Source organism: Sinocyclocheilus grahami, unplaced genomic scaffold, assembly GCF_001515645.1.
Source record: "Sinocyclocheilus grahami isolate Dianchi unplaced genomic scaffold, SAMN03320097.WGS_v1.1 scaffold177.1, whole genome shotgun sequence".
Taxonomy (NCBI): domain Eukaryota; kingdom Metazoa; phylum Chordata; class Actinopteri; order Cypriniformes; family Cyprinidae; genus Sinocyclocheilus; species Sinocyclocheilus grahami.
In genome coordinates this window covers 291,813-311,991 of record NW_015505356.1, presented here as the reverse complement: position 1 = coordinate 311,991, position 20,179 = coordinate 291,813, and the positions used below count along the sequence as shown (strand labels likewise).

At 36.9% G+C, this 20,179-nt stretch overlaps 1 protein-coding gene across 5 annotated transcripts in view; it reads left to right on the top strand.

The window, feature by feature from the left end:
• Positions 1–675: 675 nt before the first annotated feature.
• LOC107593909 (serine/threonine-protein kinase WNK3-like) overlaps positions 676–20,179 on the top strand; it is a 60,855-nt gene continuing 41,351 nt past the window's right edge. For all 5 annotated transcript variants that reach the window (XM_016283793.1, XM_016283794.1, XM_016283796.1 and 2 more), the window contains exons 1-2: positions 676–1,143; positions 11,154–12,220. In XM_016283793.1, the coding sequence (XP_016139279.1) occupies positions 11,507–12,220 (714 nt within the window). In that variant the 5' untranslated portion in view covers positions 676–1,143; positions 11,154–11,506. The remainder of the gene's footprint in view (positions 1,144–11,153; positions 12,221–20,179) is intronic.

Here is a 20,179-nt window from a genome sequence, read left to right as displayed (position 1 = left end):
TGCAAATTATGCCATAATTGTATGGGGATCTGTGAATCACATATAGTTAAAACATATTAACACTTCAGACTATGTACCTATTCCAGACGTACAAGTACTTTTACTAGTTTTATTTAGTACTACTAGCCTATCTGTCTGTCTGTCAGTGTCAAAAATTAAATAGTCCATTAAATAGTCTGTATGGTGAAACAAAAATAGTTGATATTGAAAATAACTGCTAGTATTTGGAGATATCCTTAACTAACAACAAAATAGTTGGAGATATCCTTGTTTAACATGAGTACATCTCAGACATTAATTTATTCATTGTACCATAGTCCTACTTTGTTATCATATTGAAATATTGCGCTGAGTAGCTGGCTAATTAGTTAGCATACGAACACAAGTAAAAAGAAAACATTTGTTGCTTTAGTTAGGCTATATAATGTATTTTGATTTATACATCACGCATATTAGAATACGCATTTTCATAATTAAGGCTACATGAATTGTCAAGTGATATTGTAGGATCGGGCTATGAATAGAAAAACCAAAGCAAATTATTTATCCTAATAACTAACAAAATGTAAAAATTAAAATGTAAATTAATTATATCCGAACGCCCAAATCTCATTGTTTAATCAGACATTTACTGGGACAATGCGCGACCTCGCGTGGTCAGACAGAAGCGGCGGCGCGCGTAGTTGGAGCACGCGATACGAGCGCGCGCGTGTGCGTGTGTGTGTCTCTGTCTTTAACCGAAAAAGGAGAAACGATTGTGCTCGATTGAGCGCCTCAGCGACGGATGTTACTCTGTAAATTATGTAAAATACACATATGTGGATACGCTGACGTTACATTCACCGGCGGAAAGGTGTGCTGATCATCTCGCGGAAAGAAGAGCAATATGTTTTTTTAACAGATGATGATGTGTCCAGGCGGATTAGCAGGATTTTACGACGCCGCTCGCTCGCTCAAACAGGAGAACCAAACGCTCGTCTAAGAAAAGGAGTAACGTTAAACAACGCCAACCTTTCACGACAAATTACGCTTAGGTCCAACGAGATGCTGACGAACTGTTGAGTCTCTGATATAAATTGGAGAAAGCGAGACCTTTCGACAAGCTGCTTCAGTTTCAGTAACGACAGAGCATGCAGCACACCGGTGAGGACCTTTTGACTATTGTGCTAAATAATCATTAGCTCTTGATACTCAGAGGACTTGTCTTTATCGATATACATTGTTAAATAAAACGCACCTTTAGGTTGCTGTATATGTCTTTCAGATATACATAGAGGAATCCCAGTCAAGCATAGCTTAGATGCTAACACAACACGGTGGTGCTGAAATAGATGTTGGCAATGGACGAGACAAGCAATATATGATATTTTCTTAGTCTTCTTTTTACTTCTGATTCCGAGGAGGTTTCTACTATTGATATTGTCTTTTATATTCTTCATCCGTCTTGCTAACCGAATCGATGTAAATGAAGACTGAATGTGCAGCTCAGACAGGCGTTTGCTCTCTTACCTGTCTGTATTATGTCATGCTGCCGTTGACTGATTTTCTTATGCATATTGTCAATTTATCGACTGATGGTGCTTCAGTTTACAAGTTGCAACCTCAGCACACGTTTGTGTATTTTTGTGGCTTCCATGTCTTCTGTTGATGTGTTTTTAACTCGAGGCATTGGCCACTGTTGGTCAGTGAAGTGGCTAATAGATGGTGCGTGTAGTAGTTGCCTTTACCTATCTTTCTTTGGGGCTTTGTTTAAATAGTAGAATGTTGTAGGAGATTGCATGTGGGTCAGTGACCAATAAGGATGTCTGAGATGATGAAACAGAAAAATGTAGTTTAGAGTGGCAGGTTCTTTGAAAATGGTTGATGTCAGTTTCTACAAATGTTTTGATTTATGGACTTTAAAAATGTTGAGTGGTTTAATCGTGCACCGAGAATAAATGTGACAATTATCTTTTTCATAATAGTTTAAAAAAATATTTTTCAAAGTAATTTTTTATACAAATCATGAATTTAGTCAAATATTAAGTGGGTTTACCTAGTGTTACTACATTTGAACCAACCTGATTTGACCTGCCTTTTCATAATAAAAATATGTGATGATATGTGATTGTAAAGGGAAAAAAACACATGAATGACTTTGAAAGTCAGTCATCAATCGTCTAAAGGGATACTCTGTTCTGCAGTTTTGTTGTGACATAACATCACAGTTATGCCACCTAGGCATTTTTGAATGTTCACGTTGAAAGAGATGTGAGGTTTTTTTATAATGTATTTTAAAATGTTATTTATTCCTGTAATGGCAAAGCTGAATTTTTAGCAGCCATTACTCCAGTCTTCAGTGTCACATGATCCTTCTGAAACCATTCTATTATGCTGATTTTGCTGCTCAAGCAACATTCTTCTTTCTTTTTCAGGATTCTTTGATGAATAGAAATTTCAAAAGAACAACATTCATTTGAAGTAGAATACTTTTGTAACATCATATCTTTACTGTCACGTTTGATCAATTTAATGTGTCCCTCCTGAATAAAAGTATTTCTTTAAAAAAAAAAAACTTTTGAACATTAGTGTATGCAACTTTGTGTATGTGTGATCTATGCTGATGGGGAATAAGCAGTGATTAATGTAAAAGTGGAGTTTTAAAAAAATCCCCCAACTTCAGTGGTAATCTGCCCCATATTGTATGAAAGGATAAATCAAGAGAAGCTTACTTTAGGCATAAATCTCAAAAGCACAATAGTAAGCCACTTATTATGTACAGTGGGGGAAAAAAGTATTTAGTCAGCCACCAATTGTGCAAGTTCTCCCACTTAAAAAGATGAGAGAGGCCTGTAATTTTCATCATAGGTATACCTCAACTATGAGAGACAAAATGAGGGAAAAAATCCAGAAAATCACATTGTTGGATTTTTTAAGAATTTATTTGCAAATTATGGTGGAAAATAAGTATTTGGTCAATAACAAAATTTAATCTCAATACTTTGTTATATACCCTTTGTTGGCAATGACAGAGGTCAAACGTTTTCTGTAAGTCTTCACAAGGTTTTCTTCCGCCCGAATTCCGTAGCATGCATAGGATGGACACTTTAGTATACCATGAGGCCACGCGAGAGGAGGCGCCATATTCGAGAACGCCGGGAGGCGGCGACGCGGCTCTTTTCAAGTGTAAGTACCTCAGAGAAAAACGTTGTTCACTGTGGTTAAATTGCACTTGTTTAACATGATCTAAGTGAACGGCTGACTTATTGAAATTTTAAACATTGTAAGTCGATTAGATGATTTCGTGAGTCGGCTGTAAAAAGATGTTTAATCGCCGATGAAAGTGGTAAGAATATCGTGAAACATTGCTGATGTTCGCAGTAGTGAGGGCTCTTTAAATTTAGGCGCTGTTGTGGAGACGCATGTCACGTGACAACGTCAACATGGCGGATGTAGTATGTCCGAATTCCATTCATACTACTCGCATTCATACTATATAGAACGTACTTTTTTAACGGTCGAGTAGTACGTTCAAATTCAAATGTAGTACCTACTAAGCAGTATGCGATTTCGGACGCAGCCTGACTGTTTGAGGTTGTGGACAGGTGTCTTTTATACTGATAATGAGTTCAAACAGATGCCATTAATACAGGTAACCAGTGGAGGACAGAGGAGCCTCTTAAAGAAGAAGTTACAGGTCTGTGAGAGCCAGAAATCTTGCTTGTTTCTAGGTGACCAAATACTTATTTTACAGAGGAATTTACCAATAAATTCTTTAAAAATCCCTTTTTTTTTCTCATTTTGTCTCTCATAGTTGAGGTATACCTATGATGAAAATTACAGGCCTCTCTCATCTTTTTAAGTGGGAGAACTTGCACAATTGGTGGCTGACTAAATACTTTTTTGCCCCACTGTATAATCCATTGTTCATCATGGCAAGCTTATTTAACCCAGTCCCACCTAGATTATATCATAGACTGAATGAAGAGAAGGTAGTATTAGGCAGTATCTAGTCTCTTTTCTGGTTCACTGTGTACCATAGTGGCACTCACTTTCACATGCTTGACCTAGATTGGACAAAAGTGTTTGTTGTGTGTTGTTCTTGCTGTTACTTAATGGGACGAGGAGGTCACATTTATACCTTCAACTCCAGCTGTCACTGCTGTAATCAACACCTTGAAATATTGCAAGCACCAGATTTCATTTAGTAACATTTACAGTCTTAATGGTGTACTTGGTCAGAGCTTATTTTTCTTGAAAAAGAGTGCTTTGTATGTTGAGTTAGGCTTAGAAAGACTTTGAATTTGCAGCCGTTATTATTGTGAATCATAACACAACCCCCTTTCCTAGAAATATCTATTCAGTAGACTGGTTGAGGAAGGAGTATAGATGTGATTGGTTAAAAAGAAATCAATTGTGACAGCAAATTATCCAGCCTACTTACATCAGTGCCTAAAGCAAGTGCACAGATTCGCAATCTCAAATTATACATTTGATGATTTTTGCCTTTAGGATCAGAATGAAATGACAAAGAACGTATGATCATAGTGAGACCTTTTTTGCACTGCGAACTGACCTTTTCATCTCTGGATGAACTGGCACTTAACTCGGTTGCAAACTAAGCTGTAAATTATGTAGATACCTCAGTAATCCAAGACAGACACCACATGTCTGAGGGTCCAGTTTAAAATGACTTTTTGTTGTTGTTTACACTTCCTGACGCTTTAAAACAAAAAAGAACAATTTGCCCAAAAAATGAAAAGTCTGATCATTTACTCACCCATGACCTGCATGACTATCATTCTTCTGAAAAACAAAAAAGAGAGTGTTTTGAAGAATGTTTCAACTTTTTTTGTCCATACAATGCAAGTTTTTTTTGTATAGATGGGAAAAAAAATCAGCTAGATATTTATTTTATTTATTATATTCTATTGTGTTCAACATGAAGACATGAAAGTGAAGTGAAGTGAAAGTAAATCAATTAAAATTTTTGGGTGAACTGTCTCTTTAACCAGTTGTGGTTATCAACCTTTTCAACTTCAAGTCCCCCTAATTTGATATTTACCTCTGGTACTTTTGTTTGAATAAAAACAAATAAACACTAAATATGATGGCAGTTTAAGGTTGTACACATATATTTTTTTGCAATTAATTAATATTGTTAATGTAACTAAATATAACTAATTTTAAAAACACATCAGTTTGGTTTTCTATTCATTCATGTGTGTGTCATGAGGACAGACACATGCTGTTATAATTTTATGTTGTCTTACCTGAGCATTCCAATACGAGTATATTTTCATACTGACACGGCTGTCTGGACTGAAGAACGTGATCAACATGATTCATATTCAAAATGGTAAGCTAGCACTGTTTTGTTTATGGTTTGTATATCCGCAGTCTTGAGTTTTGTTTTCTCTTTTTGAATGGCGAATATAGACTACTGCCATCTGCTGAAATAGATAGACCGTTAATTTATCTCACGAAACACACATGGTTGTTAGCTGTTATCTGTGTTCAAATGCGACTTTTTAGCTCAGCCAACAGCACAGTCAGATTTCGGCACGATTAGTTGTTTGTTGTAGTTTTGGTATGTCATGGCCTTATTCAACCCCCCTGGAAGTTTACTGAGGCCCCCTAGTAGGCCCCGGCTCCCTGGTTGAGAACAACTGCTTTAAGATTGAACTGAATTGAAATTGGATTATGATGTATGTGCATTGTCAGCAAAAAGCACTCTATTTACTTTGCACAAATTATTTACAATTGAAACAATGTCTGACACTTCTATTTATCTTTTCTTGTTTTGTTTATTGCTTTGGCTGATCTCATCATACTCTGCTCCACACGTCTTCCACTCCCACATGGCCAAACTTCAGTTGGTTTTGTTGTGGTGGAATTTTGTCTATTGTCACTGCTGTCACTCACACTCACACCAGCACATATTTTAACACGGGAAAATCTCCCCAACTCTTTTTGTGTGTGTGTGTGCGGTGAAACCCCCCTCCTCCTTTATCTTCTCTTGTTCTCATTCACACACATTCTTCCCACCCATTTCAACACAAACCCCCCTCCTTATCTGTCTCCCTCTCGACTGGCTGTCTAAAACCTTAATGTCCTCTCTCCCTACCCACAATCCTTTCCTGCTCTCCCCCCTCCTCCATTTTATCCACACTTTTTCATCTAGATTCATCATAGCTCAACCCCCCAAACCCTTCTGTCTGCCCCCTCGCTAAGCACACACACATACACAGATACACACATGCTACGTTCCCTGGCTCCCTCTTTGTGTGCCTCCGTAAATCAGCAGAGCCTGCTCAGTTCCAGGGGATTAATGTGTGTATGCCGGTGAAGAGAGCAATGAAAAAACTGGGAGAGGCAGAGAGGACTCGATTTTTGTGTAGCGCCTGTTCAGTTTGGAGTTTCAGAGCTCTGTGGGAGCGGACAACATAGCGAGTGTGTGTGGATTAAATCACAGGCACGGATATTCAAATTAGCGATACATCTGGGTGAGGTTGAACGCCGTATGTCATGATTAGTCCCACATGCTCCACTGATAGATGAGAATGTAGAATAACAGAGCTGATGTACCAAACTAAACATCCTCAGAGGTGACTGGGCTTGTCATATTCAGGGGGGGGGGGTGATCTAATCTTTCAATTTGCATTTTACTTTTATCTCATCCGCAGATGTTTTTTAGATGAACCAGAGCTGCCAGCTAAACTTGCATTTCAAGATATTTTCCTCAGGAAATCTATAAGTACAAAAGCAAAACTTAAAGAGACCTATCAGTGTTGTTTCTTGCAAAAACAAAATTGAACTACTTGAATTATTGCACAACAGAAACTTAATGCTATTTCACATTTACTTCAGTAACAACAAGAAAAAACGACTAACCTGTATTCTCAGTTTTAATATCTGTGAGATTTAGAGGAGCATCTTTTTCCACCTCTGGTTCAGTCAGGTTATTATTAGCTTGTTTGTAGCAAACTAACCTGATGGATGTGACCTGCCAGAAGACAGATGGGCATGACAAGAGGAGAACTGAAGATAATGATGTCACTAGAGAGAAAAAGAGAGAGATTGAGTTTATGATAGGAGGGACAAGTAGGTTTTATGGGTCAAAGGGAGCATTGAATCTTGTGAGAGGCCGTGTCAGGTGTTGCGGTATCTGAATAGACCAGGAGAACACAACTAGAAGAACAATGATTATTCCCTGTAAACTCACTGTAAACACGAGAAGCTGTAATGGTCCCCATCTGGGGTCAATACTGCTGGCTGCAATTAATGATCTGTTTTTACTTCATATGATCCCTTAGCGATGATCTGTGGTGGTCACTCATGATCATTCTGTATCTACTCTACCTTTTAATTATTTAACTCTAAATGGCCTTTATGCCATCATTCATTATTAATCAATCACAATCTGCTGTGTTCCTTTTAGTTTTTTTTAATGGCTAGTATTTATTGGCACTTTTTTAGATTTGTTATGCACTAGGTACCCGTCATGCTTCTGGATGGCTTAATTAATTACTGGATTTGTGAGTTACTTTCCCCTGTGTTTGAGGGTGCTTGTATAGAATATAGATGAGCTATTAATCACCTTAATGGATTTATTCATTCTCACAAGTTATTCTAAGTGTCCTTGGCAATATGCACATTTGAATAGTTTTTAGTGACAGTTTGTGAACAGGCACAGATTTTTTTTTTCTCCACAGGAGAAAAATGCAGGCCCAGTGCTATAGACTTTAAACAGTAGCTGAAAGTCCTACCCACTTTTTAATGATGAACAATCCTGATCGTATTGTGGTGTTCATAAAAATAGCAAAAATAAAAAAAAGCAGAACTGATAACAGGGTGTCCGCGGGTCCTTAAAAAGTCTTAAATAACGTTTTCCTAATAAAAGGCCTTAAAATGTCTTAAATTCATATTCGATGGAACTTAAATATTTTTGGTCACATTACCGCTAAAATATCTTCAGTCGGGGGGGGGGGTGATCTAATCTTTCAATTTGCATTTTACTTTTATCTCATCCGCAGATGTTTTTTAGATGAACCAGAGCTGCCAGCTAAACTTGCATTTCAAGATATTTTCCTCAGGAAATCTATAAGTACAAAAGCAAAACTTAAAGAGACCTATCAGTGTTGTTTCTTGCAAAAACAAAATTGAACTACTTGAATTATTGCACAACAGAAACTTAATGCTATTTCACATTTACTTCAGTAACAACAAGAAAAAACGACTAACCTGTATTCTCAGTTTTAATATCTGTGAGATTCAGAGGAGCATCTTTTTCCACCTCTGGTTCAGTCAGGTTATTATTAGCTTGTTTGTAGCAAACTAACCTGATGGATGTGACCTGCCAGAAGACAGATGGGCATGACAAGAGGAGAACTGAAGATAATGATGTCACTAGAGAGAAAAAGAGAGAGATTGAGTTTATGATAGGAGGGACAAGTAGGTTTTATGGGTCAAAGGGAGCATTGAATCTTGTGAGAGGCCGTGTCAGGTGTTGCGGTATCTGAATAGACCAGGAGAACACAACTAGAAGAACAATGATTATTCCCTGTAAACTCACTGTAAACACGAGAAGCTGTAATGGTCCCCATCTGGGGTCAATACTGCTGGCTGCAATTAATGATCTGTTTTTACTTCATATGATCCCTTAGCGATGATCTGTGGTGGTCACTCATGATCATTCTGTATCTACTCTACCTTTTAATTATTTAACTCTAAATGGCCTTTATGCCATCATTCATTATTAATCAATCACAATCTGCTGTGTTCCTTTTAGTTTTTTTTAATGGCTAGTATTTATTGGCACTTTTTTAGATTTGTTATGCACTAGGTACCCGTCATGCTTCTGGATGGCTTAATTAATTACTGGATTTGTGAGTTACTTTCCCCTGTGTTTGAGGGTGCTTGTATAGAATATAGATGAGCTATTAATCACCTTAATGGATTTATTCATTCTCACAAGTTATTCTAAGTGTCCTTGGCAATATGCACATTTGAATAGTTTTTAGTGACAGTTTGTGAACAGGCACAGATTTTTTTTTTCTCCACAGGAGAAAAATGCAGGCCCAGTGCTATAGACTTTAAACAGTAGCTGAAAGTCCTACCCACTTTTTAATGATGAACAATCCTGATCGTATTGTGGTGTTCATAAAAATAGCAAAAATAAAAAAAAGCAGAACTGATAACAGGGTGTCCGCGGGTCCTTAAAAAGTCTTAAATAACGTTTTCCTAATAAAAGGCCTTAAAATGTCTTAAATTCATATTCGATGGAACTTAAATATTTTTGGTCACATTACCGCTAAAATATCTTCAGTCTGATGGACCAGTTTACAATCATTAGACCGAAGATTTTTTTTTCTCCCCCGCTGTAAGTTACTGCATCATCAGAGAGAATGGCAGTAGCAGAATACAGGTCGAACTACCTTCTTGATGTTCTCAATAATAATAATAATAATAATAATATAGGTCGAGCTACAGCTAATCAGCCTTCTAGCTAGTTTAAAATGTTTTTTTTTTACTTGCCCGACCAGACAAATAACCTGATTAAAACATAAGTGACAAAAAAAAGAAATAAATAAATAACCAGCGAAGCATCGAAACGCGAGAATGATTCTTCTAATTTTATTAGCCTACATTCAATGTAAACAGCGATTGGTAATGAATGGTGTATTTCTGGTATTAAGGTCGCGCGCTGTTGAGGCTCACTCTGTTTGTCTCTTTGTGAGAGACTTCAGAACAAAATGAGCGTAACAGCACACATAAAGAAACTCAGAAGAATGTTTAGTTTATTCATAACATGATATAGTTAAGTAACATACCATGACAAGTGAACTATTTTGCTGAATATTCTCATGATGCAAAAAGCATTCAAAACAAAAAAGTCTAGTGCGCTCTTCCACAGCATGATTCGGTCTATTAAAATACATTCAGAATGATCACAAATTCAAGACATGGGGGCAGAAAATGTATAGGCCTATATTTATACCACTTCATATAGTTAGTCAATTTCACATGAAGAGTCAGTTTTTTTTTTTTCCTCTCCAAAAATTATCATGATTACAAATGTTGATTTAAAAAAAAAATTTTTTACAACAGTTCAATAAACTAGAAATTAATTAAGAGACTTACGTTTTAGACACCATATTGCCTGTTTTTGCACTATTTCGACAACAAAAATAATTCCAAACAGCCACAGTGCTGTTTTGCGTCTCTGAGCAACATGATGGTGTTTCGTTCCTGAATGAATCAAACATTTAAATGATTCAGTTCAATCACAATGACTCGCTTATTAACAGTGACTTGCTGCCACCTATTGGCGGTTTTAATTTCACGTTTAAAGTACATTTTTATTATTTAAATAATTTCAAATATCAGTATTCGATGTTTTATGTTTAATATATCAAAACATTATTTATGCATTTGTTCTAATAGGCCTTTTTAAAGGTAAATAAAAATATGCAGATTTAAGTATGTAAAAGCTGATAGAATGCTGATGAATATATTGCTTTAGAATAAATTGTTTGCACCACCAAAAATCTTAGTGATACGGTGCTTTTGTGGGGATATTTTGCATGGAATATTGTCTTCTGATATGAAAAGTTCACTGTATATCTTAAATATAATTTATTACAGTGATGATATTTTGTTTTCGTTTTACGTTAAACACATTAAATATTACAAATATGTATGTAATATAATGTGTATTTCCATTACAGGTTTAGGTCTTACATTTTTTATAGAAGGTGGTCTTAAAAAGTCTTCAATTTAACTTGTTCATGTCTGTAGAAACCCTGCATAATCAGCATTGATAATAATAAGAAATGTTTCTTGAGCACCAAATCGGCATATTGTAATGCTTTAGGAAAGATCATATGACACCAAACACAGAAGTAATGGCTGCTGAAAAGTTAGCTTTGCCAATTTAAAATATATTTAACAGAAAACTGTTATTTTAAATTGTAATAATTTTTCAAAATGACTACTTTTTTCATTTAATATACAGACGTCATTAAAAATTAATTATAATATATATAAATATATATATTATATAATGAAAAATTTGACAATTTCTGTGACTTTTTTTGTTAAATGAAGACTGTTAAAATGCTCTTATTTGAACCCGATACTCATTAATGATACATTGTGCTTTTCTTCTATAGGATACACCTGAAAATCCCCCCTCACTCACTGAAGGCCATTTACCTGTGAATCAGTAATCTCTGAGCCAGCCACAAGACACTCTAGGTAGGAAATGGAGATAAGGAATTAACCTACACGGATATATTAACAGAACAAGCACCTTCTGATACTCCTGTGAACTCGAGGGAATTGGAAGATAAGAGCTGCAGAAGAGAGAGAGTAATTCTTGTTGCTGACAGCTGGCAACACTGGAAAGACGGCTGAGGAACTTCATAAGAGGGTGAGAGGGTGATCACAGAGCGAGAGAGACGGGGACTGACACAGAGCCAGAGTGCAGGAGGGGGCGGCGGAGGAGTGGGCAAGGTCAGTCGCCATGGCGACGGACCCGGGAGAGCCCACTGCCACAGAGGAATCCTCTGAAGAGAAACCTGATGAAGAGAGGGAGGAGGAGCGTGACCAGGGGAACAGGGCTGCCCATGAGAGAGAGAGGATGCACAGCGCTCCGTCTGACTTCCCCTCCTCCCAGACCCAGGAAAAGAGAGCTTGGGGCGCAGGAGGAGGAGGAGGTGGTGGTGGTGGAGGTGGAGTGGAGGATGGTAAAGAAACCGAGGTGCCGGCCAGACCTCTGACCTTCTTCATGCCCTCCTCCCCAGCAACCCACGAACCGTGTCGGAAACGGGAGAACAAGCGGTTTTTCCGGAAGAGCGTGGAGATATGTGAAGAGGACGATGAAGTGGAAGAAATCCTCAGCACCCCTCACAGTGCCCCTCACCTCGAGTTTTGTGCCTCCGACTCTGTTTTCACCAGCGGAGCCCAGCAGTTACCTGCCAGTGCCTCGGCTGCCTTGAGTGAGGATGGCACTCATGGCACGCAGGATCCTGATAAGACCGGCCTTACAGCGCCCGCTCTGAAGGGGAAGGAGAGAGATAGAGAACAGGAAGAAGAGTCTGAGATGAAGGCAGTCGCCACTTCACCCAGTGGCCGCTTTTTAAAATTTGACATAGAGCTTGGCAGGGGAGCATTCAAAACTGTTTACAAAGGCCTGGACACAGAAACCTGGGTGGAAGTTGCCTGGTGTGAACTGCAGGTGAGAGTTCTTTACCCACAAATGAGTTATGATTACCGTATTAATACAACTAATGCATTTGAGTAGCAAAGGTTTTGACATTACATTGCTATAAGGTGGGTCAATAGTGGAGATTAGTGTTGGCTGTGCCTTTCCTGCACAGGAATTTGAGTTGTATCATGTTTTTCAGTCTAAGTGCTTTAGCTCTGCAGGTTTGAATTAGGATGTTGTTACTCAGGAGTTTTCCGAGCTTGTTGGTGAAATCTTAGCCTCTTGTGTTTCTCTTCAGGCTGTTACAGTTGAGTGCAGTGAGAACAGTAGAAAAAGCTCAATAGCTTTATAGATTACACAGAGACTATCCGTGGGAGAGGAGGGTCAAGCAAGCCTACTCACGGCGCAATGAACTGGACAAACAACAAGACTCAAAGAGGCTCTCTTGTTGCGAAATGGAATCTTTTTGCCTTTGCCACTATGCTGAACCTATTGTTTCCCACTGCAGATTGTATTTTCCAGGAAAAGTCGTCACTGAATAATCGGTTTTGCGACAGTGACCCGACTGATTCATAATGATGTTGTTAACATATGTAGATGTCGGCTGAGGGACTGCATTGACCACATATCACAACAGACTATATAACATACAGTAGCTTGGCCAGCATGCCATCAGAAATATTTTGGTGCCACGTGTCCTTTTAAATCCTCTCATGAAGCAAAGTCTTTCAGCTCATGCAAAGCAGCCAGCTGAGAGGAAAGCCGGTTGCATTTCACTGCTAAAATGGCAATCGGTACAATAATTAACCAGTAAGGTCCATTTAAGGAGATTAATACCAGCTATGTAAGAGGCTTAGCAAATCAGATTATTGATTAAAAGGTTGAAATGGCATGTAAATCATGAGTCTGATCAAGAGAGATTATTCAGAGAATTATCATTTATATGCATCCACCTCATTCAAATTTCTCAGTGGATGTAGGCTATTATTACTAATTCACCCTCAAGAATAATAATTTATATGGTTCTACCTTATTCAAATTTCTCAGTGGATGTAGGCTATATTACTAATTCATCCTCAAAACCTCTCAGTGTGCCAAAGGAAGTACTTTTCTACATATTTTCATTACAAAAGAGTAATTTGTTTTATTTTTAATAAAAAAATTTCCCCTGAAATCTTCCTTCTGGTGGCCTTTTGGGGGTCACCAGGCCCCGTAATTTATATGGTTCTACCTTATTCAAATTTCTCAGTGGATGTAGGCTATATTACTAATTCATCCTCAAAACCTCTCAGTGTGCCAAAGGAAGTACTTTTCTACATATTTTCATTACAAAAGAGTAATTTTTGTTTTATTTTTAATAAAAAAATTTCCCCTGAAATCTTCCTTCTGGTGGCCTTTTGGGGGTCACCAGGCCCCATTTTGAAAACCCCTGCACTGATCATTTTACACAGCTAAATTTGCCATTGTTCAGACCAACCATACAATTTATAATCATAAAAAACATTATTAAATCCAGCTGTCCAGCAATACACGGTGGTTGTTGTTGTTTTCAGTCCAGTCATATTGACCTACATCATTGTCTTTTTGTTCATCATGGATAGACTGTGATTCGTTCTTCATAATAGCAAATTTGTTGCCAGTAGCAGGCTGGAGGCAGAACAAAAACAGAATAACAACATGCCAATGTACTTTTATGGTGATTCTACTAACATGTGCACAAACAGTGCTGGGCTAATAGAGGTGAATTAGATTTAATTCTGCTGGAGATGGAAGAAAGATGTTGAAAAGATGTTATTAACACTCAGTTCTAAACAAACAACAAGCAAAAGGTAATGCAGTGGAATTCAGATCTGTGATGCTCTGACCGTAAAAGAGGAACAATGACAAAAGGCAAAACAGTGACTGAATGAGCAATCTGATATTTGTTCTCAGTTCTCTCTCTTTATCATGTGTGGTTTGTTTGGTTGCTTTGTGTTGAAAGGTTGGGAGTCATGTGTTTGGCTTGGAGCTAATCCCACACACACTCAGGGGCCAATTCACTAAACAGTTACACCACTTTAGTTTGCAGTATTTCAGCATGTGTTTGCTTATTTGATATAATGCTAAAACAATGCGGACAGCATAAACGCAGTTCATTATTTTGAACCACCCAACTAGGGCTGAATGATTGACAAAAATCATAATTGTTGATTATTTCCTTGAAATTGTAATTGTGATTATTAATTACGATGATCACAATTTACATTGAATGATGTTTATATTATTGTTTGAAGCAACTGCATGCCATATTTTTATTAGGGCTGCCACTAACGACTTTTTATTTCGATTAATCTATCGACTAATTTAGCGATTAAACGATTAATTTCCCACAAAAAATCTACTATTTTACTTAATATTTTATTAAACTATATTTTATTAAACCAAATGAAATCCAAATTTCTATGAAATCCTTTTTTTTAAAGCAAAAGTAAAGTGCAACACAGTGCAAGAAGCAAGTGTCCATCTCATAGTCCAAATCACTGAAATCAAAGTTCAGTATTATAGTGTAAGAATGACAACATATCCACATGTTCTAGTCTACTACTAATAAAATTATAATCAAAAAACACTTTTTAAATGAGTATTTACCAGAAATATTATTTACCAGAATTTGTTTAGGAGAGAAATGAAAATGTGCAGTATTTCTGAAAAAAACTGAAGAAAAAAAAATCAATTAATTGGAGATGCTTTTGATTATGAAAATTTAATGGAACCATTAAAATTTAATCCAGAAAATAATGGAAAACAGAATTTGGTAAAGATAAAACTGTAAAACTCAATTAATTAGACAGCCTTTTTGATTAATAAAATTTAATTTAACTTATAGATGATTTACCTTACAAATCTGATGAAATGGCGCTCGGTGCGTTCCAAGATTAACATTATAATAAACCCAAACTCACAACAACATGCAGAGATGGAGTTTGAGATGCTCTACACATGTAAATGATAACAGTTCCTTTGGAACTATTTGAAACCGCGAGATAATGATGTATTCTCCTGTGTTTGCGTGGATTTATAGATGATTTACCTTACAAATCTGATGAAATGGCGCTCGGTGCGTTCCAAGATTGAAATGCGCCACTTCCAGTATTCTGCCAGTTAGTCGACACGAGCAAAATTAAGTCGAGGATTTTTAAAAATCGAATAGTCTAATAAAATTGACGAATCACGACAGCCCTTATTTTTATATGAAAATAATAATAACAAACTGAAAACACTAACTCAAAAACTTGCATTGCTTTTCTATGGTATTAAGCCATAAATATCAACTATACTTTGGATTGGTTTCTTCTTTAAATAAAATAAAAAAGTAAAAATATGCATGGGATTCTCGTCCGTGAAATGCGCCACTTCCAGTATTCTGCCAGTTAGTCGACACGAGCAAAATTAAGTCGAGGATTTAAAAAAATCGAATAGTCTAATAAAATTGACGAATCATGACAGCCCTTATTTTTATATGAAAATAATAATAACAAACTGAAAACACTAACTCAAAAACTTGCATTGCTTTTCTATGGTATTAAGCCATAAATATCAACTATACATTGGATTGGTTTCTTCTTTAAATAAAATAAAAAAGTAAAAATATGCATGGTATTATAATGTTATACTAAAACTAAAATTAAAGCAATGGAAAAAACCTTAAGATAACCTGTAGAAAGAAAAAAACACAGCTTAAGCATGCAGAATAACACGGGTAGACTTTGAACAATGAATTGCTGCTTTGAATGATTACGTAATTGTTGCACCCGTAATTGTAATCACGATTAGAAATTCGATTAATTGTGCAGCCCATACCCAACCTTCCTCATCGTTCTTCTCCTTATGCCAGCAGGTGGGCCAGCCGGGTACTTGTAATGAAGTAAACATGAAAGACTGTGGCCTGCGCACAGATACAGTGATTGTAATATTCGCTTTAATCCTTAGGGTATGAACTGTGGTGTAATCTCTTGACTGAGTTTGAGCAGACGAATCCATGGTTTAGGAGACCTTCTCTCAAGTAGGGCTGGGTATTTTTCAAAAATGTTCGATATCGATACCGATACCTTGACTTCGATACCGGTTCCTGAACGATACTTTTTTCTATACCAGTTTTATGAAATCAATTTTAACAACATTGCATTATCTAAAAAAAAAAACTTTGGCTTTATTTTTCAGCTTGTTGATGTTTATACAGACTCAAAGACTCATCTCCTGAGCCACTGCACAAAGGAACAAAATGTAACCAACACAATAAATCAGTGCATATAATTTCAATAAAGCTCAAATAGTCTTCAGTTTACACATCTGTTATTTAAAACGCATAGCTCAGACAGAATCATGATTTCTATTTATTTTCCACTGATTTACTGATAGCATTAGCAGCTTCCAGCGCTGTCTGCCTGTGTTCTCTCTTCAATGATCACTGCTCTGACTCAGAGGTAATAACATATTTAATTTCAGCAACATTACATGGCCAAAACACACATTAGACGGCAATCGGAAATTATTACAAACACTCGATGGTGGTTTAAAGTGAGTTTTGAGTAAAATCTTATTTATTGTCTTATGTCGCATGATGCTACAGTGTGCATTAATGGTCACATAGCATGTGCTTTCGGTCGCGTAGTATGAATGAATGGACATCTGCATGATCGGAACTCCATGCAGCTCCCGCACTCTCCATTGGAAATGAATGACTTTCGGTCTGTCGTTTGTCAGAGATGGTGGAAAGCCGGCTTGAAACGCAGTGGAAACGCCAGTATGACGAGGATCGTTTTCATTTTAAAACAAAAATGCACCAGTGTAAATGTAGCCTTACATCTTAGGGGGCTGGGACACATTCACACTATAGCCTCACATGGGAGCCACATCTCTGAGTGTCACTGGTGACGCAGACCGATCGGTGTATTACAGTACCACGAGAGCTACAGAGAGCATACTGCTCTGTACGCTTTCGAATCGCTCTCGCGGATGTCAAACACTTAGGATGAGATTAACCCCTTAGGTATCGAAATTTGGTACCGAACGACGAGACGTTTTTCGATACTCGATGGTATCGAGGCAATTCGGTCGGTGCCTAAAAAGTATCGAACTTGATACCCAGCCCTACTCTCAAGCCTTCGTGACCCCAACAGAGTAATGTGATACAGAACTAAACCTTCTTTCTCCTAAGGCAGAGTCCTGATGTGAGCTGTTTGACACAATGTGGTTATTGGCGTTTCCTAAAAACCTTGGACAAGAAACAGTCTGGAACAGAATGAGACACTGTGGTTTGTTAAGAAACTCTATGCGAGATGATGTGGTTTGTTAAGAGACTGTATGTGAGAGGATGGTACTATTTTTCTCGGTTGTAATGAGTACAATTATTTTGTGATTAACTTCCAGTTGCTCATTGCCATCCAGATAAGGGAATTTGAAGTTAAATGTCACATTTTTCCAGTAGTACATTATGTGAGAGTTTTCATGTTTACAGTGTGCTACTGTGCTGTATCTCAGTGTGTTTCTCTGAGTCCATTGTGCAGTTCATTTCTTATGTACATTGTTAAAATGCAAAGTGCTTGGTGTTCACTTTAGTTCCTCGTTAACATAATTCCAAACATTTTTGGTTACTGCAGGATACAGTGAGGAACCGATTTGTCTATTATGTATTTTATGCTGATTTAAATTTGTCCAAGGTAGAATTATCTAGCTACCAGAAGTGTGTTTGTCATTTACTGTACTTATTTATTTATTGCTGTTTATAGCTATAACTGTCCATTTTAAAACCTATTTTTGTTTTAATATGGAAAACTTTAGTTTTTCATTTCATAAAAAAATTTAGCTTTCATTTTTATTTAAAAATGCATAAAATATATATTGTTAAAATAAATTTGCTAAAAAAGGTGTGTAGATGAAGTAAAAATCATAACCACTGACCAAAACAGCTGAAAAAAGCCTTACTGTTGAGCCATGCTATTCATGTCATATTCTACCCTGTGGCATATTTATTTACAAATATTTGCTCACAGGATATCATGCATGCATTATATCATACTTCTAAGTGACATAATCAGAATTATTTGTATAACAATTAATCGTAAGCCAAAATTGCATAATAGTGACAGCCGTATTGTCAAGAAAATTCAGATAAGAACTCTGATACTCTGTGATTCAGATACTGTGTGTACAAAACAATCGAAAGTGCTGAAGTAGTGTGTAAGAGGGACGGAGTGATAGATGAGCCAAATAGAGGTTTAATATGGCATCAATCCCAGAGAGAAGCTGAGTGGTTAATGCTAACCACACACACCCTTATATATGCAGAGAGGCCCAAACAAGCTGATCTAATGCACTTACAAGAAATCATAAGAACATGAGGCTTTGTTATGCCTTTGAACTTTTATTTGAGTAGAATTTCACTCATTTTTCTAAGCTTCAATTATAATTACAGATGACTCTAAAGATGAAAAGTAAAATCGAGCAATATCACATGAGCAAGAGTGCTGTTATTCTGAATATCAGTGGCCTTGTGACTCGGGTAGCCTTGTTAGATATTCAGTACAACAGCAGGATTACCTCTCACTGCTCAAAGCTTTCCGTTATCGCTCTGGGTTTTCCATTTCTCACTCTCCAGTGAGAGAACCCCCACTCTGAGCAATCCTGGAGTGAAAAAAAAACATCTTTGTCTTTCATAAAACCAGTTCCTCGCTGCAGACAAAATCACACAAATCCACTTTAAATACAATTAACATAAGCACAAAACAGATGATTTGCAGTTATCTCTCCTTTAATGAGCAAAAGTACTTCCTGGGTATTCATTCATAATATGAATTCTCACGAAACGATCCTTAATAGCCTGATAAATAATCAGAATTGTATACTGAGCTATCAATTATATCTCCAGGCCTATTTGAATCACACAAAATGAATCTGTCGGAATTGGTTTCAACATTTGTATTAGATTTTTCGACTCAAGAATGCCATCAAAACATCCTGTTCTTTTCCGCTCATGGTTATGGTGCAAAAATGAAATGCAAAGTAATTGCAGTGCTCGGGCAAACCACTATATGCTTAGGTTGGTGTCGCTATAGAACCGGTAAATGTGGTTTACAGGTTTCATAGAAAGAGAATAATGTGCGCTAAATCAGTCACTATAGAAATCGAATACTTTAATGGTTACAGACGAAATAGCTCAACTTGAGAGCCAATGCTAATGTAATGACGTGAAATAAAACGGCATGTTTTAAAGATGAGTGGCTTGATTAAGTGGTGGAAATAGCAATTGTTAAAATAAATTTGCTAAAAAAGGTGTGTAGATGAAGTAAAAATCATAACCACTGACCAAAACAGCTGAAAAAAGCCTTACTGTTGAGCCATGCTATTCATGTCATATTCTACCCTGTGGAATATTTATTTACAAATATTTGCTCACAGGATATCATGCATGCATTATATCATACTTCTAAGTGACATAATCAGAATTATTTGTATAACAATTAATTGTAAGCCAAAATTGCATAATAGTGACAGCCGTATTGTCAAGAAAATTCAGATAAGAACTCTGATACTCTGTGATTCAGATACTGTGTGTACAAAACAATCGAAAGTGCTGAAGTAGTGTGTAAGAGGGACGGAGTGATAGATGAGCCAAATAGAGGTTTAATATGGCATCAATCCCAGAGAGAAGCTGAGTGGTTAATGCTAACCACACACACCCTTATATATGCAGAGAGGCCCAAACAAGCTGATCTAATGCACTTACAAGAAATCATAAGAACATGAGGCTTTGTTATGCCTTTGAACTTTTATTTGAGTAGAATTTCACTCATTTTTCTAAGCTTCAATTATAATTACAGATGACTCTAAAGATGAAAAGTAAAATCGAGCAATATCACATGAGCAAGAGTGCTGTTATTCTGAATATCAGTGGCCTTGTGACTCGGGTAGCCTTGTTAGATATTCAGTACAACAGCAGGATTACCTCTC